Source organism: Rhincodon typus, chromosome 28 (genome assembly GCF_021869965.1).
Source record: "Rhincodon typus isolate 14 chromosome 28, sRhiTyp1.1, whole genome shotgun sequence".
Classification (NCBI taxonomy): Eukaryota; Metazoa; Chordata; class Chondrichthyes; order Orectolobiformes; family Rhincodontidae; genus Rhincodon; species Rhincodon typus.
The window spans coordinates 1355855-1361873 of NC_063359.1; the positions used below are offsets into that span (position 1 = coordinate 1355855).

At 48.1% G+C, this 6019-nt stretch overlaps 1 protein-coding gene across 1 annotated transcript in view; it reads right to left on the reverse strand.

Annotated features, from left to right (window-relative positions):
- Window positions 1-6019, reverse strand: part of LOC109937976 (UDP-N-acetylglucosamine pyrophosphorylase 1, like 1) — a 318016-nt gene that overhangs the window by 13777 nt on the left and 298220 nt on the right. The window contains exons 2-3 of the mRNA XM_020536462.2: window positions 1772-1976; window positions 207-382 (exon numbers count right to left, since the gene is read on the reverse strand). Coding sequence (XP_020392051.1) covers window positions 207-382; window positions 1772-1976 — 381 coding nt within the window. The remainder of the gene's footprint in view (window positions 1-206; window positions 383-1771; window positions 1977-6019) is intronic.

Genomic DNA, 6019 nt, shown 5'->3' on the forward strand with positions numbered 1-6019 from the left:
GGGGGGGGGGGGGGGGGGGGGGGGGGGGGGGGGGGGGGGGAGAGGGGAGGTGGTGGTGACTGGCAGGTCCCTATGTTGATCCAAGCACTGAGCAGTATGGATTGCCTAGTGCTCCAGCCCTTGTCTTGCTCAGGCCCAGACAGCTGAGCCAATGGGGATAGACAGGGGAGAGGTAATCGAAGGGATCCGAAAACAAGTGAATCAACCTGGTGCCATGGCAATCTTGCCCTTCTGTTCCAGAATGATCTTCCCATTGAAGTCGACAGCTGGTAACATCTGCTGTTCAAACATGACAATGTTGGACTTGACCAGATCAAAGTAGTTATGCTGAGCGAAGAACTTCCGTGTGGGTTCCAATGTGAATTCACTGGTCATGATGTACCTGGAGATTACAGAGAAGACAGAGAGAAATCACTGACCAGACAGCGAGCTACCCGTGGCTTCCTCAATGTCATGATCTTCTTACAAATACCCAGCAGTGATCAAAACGCTTCCACACCCTCCACTTGACATTTTCTTGGGGCTACTTTGTAGTTTTCAGAGAGTCCTTTTGGTCCTTCTCACTAGATCCTTTATTAGGAGGTGCAGTAAAAAATAATATTACCCTCTGTATTGGGTACTTGGACTTGCACACGACAAGAATAAGGAGTCATCAATATCCTTAAATGCTCAACTCTCAAATAAATATTAACCCACATCATGCAAGGAAAGCATGAATTTCCTGGACACTTCAGTGTTTAAATTGGCACAGGACAACAGGCATAAATTAGCAGTTTTTGTTTCCAATAAGTTTGAAAACACCAAAAGCCACTGCCACAAAAATACTTTCCACAGAGTGAAGTCACAGATAAACAGCTGCACATTTGTATCTGAACACAATCGCTGTATCTCAAGTAATTCTCAGATGTGAGACACTTTGAACTTTGAACTAAGATTAACAGAAATCTTTACGAAGAAAAACTTTCAACATTAAATTTATCCACTTCTCAATCTTCATTAAAGTAGCACATGCCACATTTTTTGCCAAATACAACAGCTCTGAAACTCCTGCAGCCTTAAGTGGAGAGACTCCACATTCATTTGTAAGTAATTCAATAGCTTGGATCTCTGGTTACTATTTACCTGAGTATTCCTTTGTTAACTATGTAACACAGTTGTCAATCTTTTGCTGCCCTTCTCCCCACTAGCCCCTCACAAGCTCCTACCAGCAGCCCCCAGTCTGAACAGGCTCAGGTCTCAGCCTGGTCAGCCATGCCACCCGAATGCCACAGCAACATGACACTTTTTGGGCTTAGTGGCCTCTGCCCTATTTAACCACAGATTATATCTCTACGTTTCTGGCTGATTGCTTCATAGTGAGCTGATCCATTCTACTTGTGCTGGTGACTTTTCCCAAATTGGTCACCCTGGTGATGGAATTTCTATGCGCAGGTTTTCAGAGCTGAATCCACAAACTCCACCGTTTAGTCAGACCAGCGCACAGGAACCGGCCCGGGCTGAGGTGCACGCGCACACACACAGGAACCACCCTGCACCAAGGCGCGCGCACACGCAGGAACCACCCTGCACCGAGACACACGCACACGCAGGAACACCCTGCACCGAGCCACATGCACATAGGAGCCACCCTGCACTGAGGTGCGTGCGCACGCAGGCGCCACACTGCACCGAGACACACGCACACAGGAACCACCCTACACAGGATCCAAGATACAGACAGCAATTATACAGTAACCGTTCTGTGTTTTCCATTGAGCAAACAGACACTCACCAAGGGACAACACATTTCTTGCCTAGCCTTTCCTCAGCGAGCTGCTGTACTTTGCGAATCCGCTCTGCTTGGATTTGGTAAAGGGTTTTGCCACTTGGCAGCCCAACATCATACATTCCCTTTGGGTACGGCACACCCAGACGTGTGCCCTGTCCTCCAGCCAACAGAAGAACAGCCACACGGTTTTCAGAGATCTCATGGAAACCTGAAAAGTAATTCAAAGACTTAAAGTCATAGTCAGAAATACACATGACTGGAAAGACCAGCTGGAACCATTGCTCAAGCTGCACATTTCCGTGTTACACAGTGACAGACCTGTCCCCACTAGTACTGTACCCCAGTGTTACACAATGACAGACCTATCTTGTTTCCAGTACTGGTTTCCACTGACAGACTGGAATTGAATAGTTAATTGGACAGACAATTTTATTTTTGGGAAGTGTTGTTACTATTTCAGAAGGATTTGCTTTTGGAACACGTATCTATGTGTCTCCTGGTGTTAAAGCAATACTGATAACTTACATACATTTACTGGACAAACGAGGAGGCGATGGCCTAGCGGTATTATCACTGGACTGTTAATCCGGAGACCCAGGTAATGTTCTGGGGATCTGGGTTCAAATCCCACCACGCCAGATTACAGAACTTGAATTCATTAAAATCTGGAATTAAGAGTCTAATGACAACCATGAATCCATTGTCGATTGTCGGGAAAAATACCATATGATTCACATGTGACTCCAGACCCACAGCAATGTGGTTGACTCTTAGCTGCCCTCTGGATGAGCAATAAATGCTTCCACATCAGCCAGTGATGCCTTCATCCCATGCACATAGGAAGATGGTCGTGGTTGTTGGAGGTCAGTCATCCCAGCTCCAGGACATCTCTGCAGGAGTTCCTCAGGATAGTGCCCTAGGCCCAACCATCTTCAGCTGCTTCATCAATGACCTTCTCTCCATCATAAGGTCACAAGTGGGTTGTTTGCTGATGATTGCACAGTGTTCAGCACCATTTGCAACCCCTCAGATACTGAAGCAGTCAATGTCCAAATGCAACAAGATCTGGACAATATTCAGAAAATCTAATCATCGCCTTTGGCAACACTGGCATCACTATCACGGAATTCATCACCATCAACATCCTGGGGGTCATTGCTGACGTCTCATCTAAGGCTAACATTGATGTGGAGATTCAACATTGCATCCAGTCTGAGGGCGGCACCTTCAAACACCTAAGGATGAGTGTCTTCATTGACTGTGACATCGGTGCTGATACCAAGATCCTGTGTGTAAGGTAGCTATCCATCCATCCATCTCTTCTATATAGCTCTGAAACCTGTACTACATGTAAGCGCCACCTCAACACTGTTCGAGATGGGTTCTCTGCATCAGCTGTGAAGACAGGTATCTTAACATCAGCGTCCCTGAAGCAGCCAAATGCACCAGCATTGAGGCCAGGATCATTCAAAACCAACTCCACAGGACACGCCACATGCTTAGGATTCCTGTTTTCCGACTGCCAAAGCAAATCATTCTTGCCCAGCTCAAGGAAAGCACTTGAACAAGAGGAAGGCAAAGGAAGTGTTTCAAAGACACCCCAAAGGTTTCCCTCAAACAAATGCAACACAGACATCAACACATGGTAGACCCCCGTTCAGAAGAAACTGACTTGGAAGAAACTCCTGTACGATGGGACACAATTCTTTGAGAATACCCGGCAGCAAGAGGGAGCACAGAAAAGGAACCGGAGAAAGAAATGCTGATGATCTCAAGGCCAAGGACTAATTCCATCTCCTGGAAACACCTGCCAAATGTGTGGTTGGAGTTGCAGCTCTACAATTAGATCATCAGCCACACTAGGACCCATGGATCCCATGACCAATATGAAGGAATTCTAGGTGGATAATCATACTCGTTGATGAGCGATTGCCGACAATGATGACCATTGACCAAAGTCTAAACTGGACTATACGTATAATTACAGTTAGTACAGAACAAGATAGAAGCGGAGAATCTTGCAGTAACATCCCTGTGCAGGATAGGTGGATTAGCCATGGTAAATAGCTGGTTACCAGGAGAGGGTTGGGGGCTAGGTCTGGGTGGGATGTTCTTCAGAGGATCAGCGCAGATTCAATGGGCCAAATGGCAACTTCCGCACTGTAGGAAGTCTATGATTCCTGACTCTCAAAGCTATCCACCATCTACAAGGCACAAGTCAGGAGTGGGACGGAATACTCCTCACTTGCCTGATTGGGTGCACGATGTGCACGAGCAGCACGGTGGCTCAGTGGTTAGCACTGCTGCCTCACAGCGCCAGGGACCTGGGTTCGATTCCACCCTTGGGCGACTGTCTGTGTGCAGTTTGCACATTCTCCGTGTCTGCGTGGGTTTCCTCCGGGTGCTCCGGTTTCCTCCCACAGTCCAAAGATGTGCAGGTTAGGTGGACTGGCTGTGCTAAATTGCCCATAGTGTTCAAGGGATGCCTAGATTAGGAGGGGTTAAAGGGGGATGGGTCTGGGTGGGATGCTCTGAGGGTCGGTGTGGACTTGTTGGGCCAACTGTAGGGATTCTACGAAGCTTGACACCATCAAGGACAAAGCAGCCTGCTTGATTGGTACCACATCCACTCCCTCCACCACCAACGCATGTAGAACCAAGCCCCCCCTCACCGTGCACTTCCAAAAGCATGACCGGAACCATCTAGAAGAACAAGGACAGCAGACACATGGGACCATCACCACAGACAAGTTGCCCACCACAGTTACTCACCATCCTGACTTGAAACTAAGTAGCCGATCCTATCAGCAGTGCTCACAACCCATAAATGAAAAAAAAATAAATAGGATACAGGCTTCTAGGGTCCAGCTAGTGAATGTTTAAAAGTTCAGGACAGGTTGGTAGAGACTTAAAAAAATCCTACAAAGAATTACATAATTCTATCAGAGAAAATCTGGTAGAGAAGTTCAAAACAGTGGAAAGTTTTGACAAGGAAATCTGAAGACAGCATTTTTACTGGGTGACTTGTTATGAAAGGAAATGCTTTTTTGCACAGCGTTATGGGGTCTAGATCTTTCTATCAGAAGCAGATTTGGCAGCAGAATATAGAACTTTGGTAATAAAGCTGAAAAGCTGCAAACAGCCAACTTCCAAACCCTGTTTATTAATTCAGTACCTGGGCAGGAATCAATCCTACTGTAGCTGAGCCAGGCAGTCGTGCATGTCAAAGCTGATTGTGGGGGTTGGGGGGATTGAGAGTGGGTTTGTGCTGAATGCTCAGCTTTGACAGAAGCAACAACAGCCAGGCTAAGAGAGAGCATTCCTGGGTGAACAGCCACCCTCAGGCAGCCTGTGCAAGATCCACGTAATGTGGTGGAATGGAGCAGTTTCCTGTTGACTTTTCACAGTCACGAGAACATCACACAGTGAACACTCAGTCCTGTTTCAACCACAGGAACCAGTCTTGTGGAAACACAGTGCTGGTACTAGGTCCATTTCACAACGGAATATTCCACAATCGCACACCCCTGTTGACTAAATCCACAACTCTCTCTGAAAGCCCACGCTCTCTGCCCCCCACCCTTACCCCAACAGCCTCCCTGTATTCCTTTTCTCTCCCTGACAACTCGACTGTCACCTACATCTTCTGCACCTTCTCCCCAATTCCCCACCTCCTGACACTCCCCTAGTCTTTAACCCTCTCCCTGACATTCTGTACCCTTTGTCCCACTCCCTGAAACTCCCCCACACTTTATGCCACTCCCTGACACCTTCTACCCTTTAACCCACACCCTGACGCACCACCTGTACTTTACCCCCCTTGCTTACAGGAAACCCTTTTGGCTTTAACCATCACATTAATCTGTCACACTCACCATTATCTCACCTACCCCCTCCTCTTCCCCTTTCCTCCCCCACCATTTCCCCCAGGCCCCCTTCCTATTAACCCATGTTACCCCCTCTCAATGCATTCTCTCCATCACCCTACCCATCACCTCTCTCTCACCCCTCACCCCATGTACCTCAAGCCATACAACCCCCACCCCTTTGCCCCACCACCCCCTGCCCCCTCAACCCTTCCCAACCACTCCCACCAACTCTTTACCCCCTTCCAATCCCCCCACCTCTCCAAACCCATCCCTCCCCTACCCCTCATCCGATTCCAACCCTTCTCCTTCTTCCCCAGCTCCCATGCCCTATCCCCTTCCAACCCCTTCCCCCTCACTCCCCTTAACCCCCCCCAGACCCGTA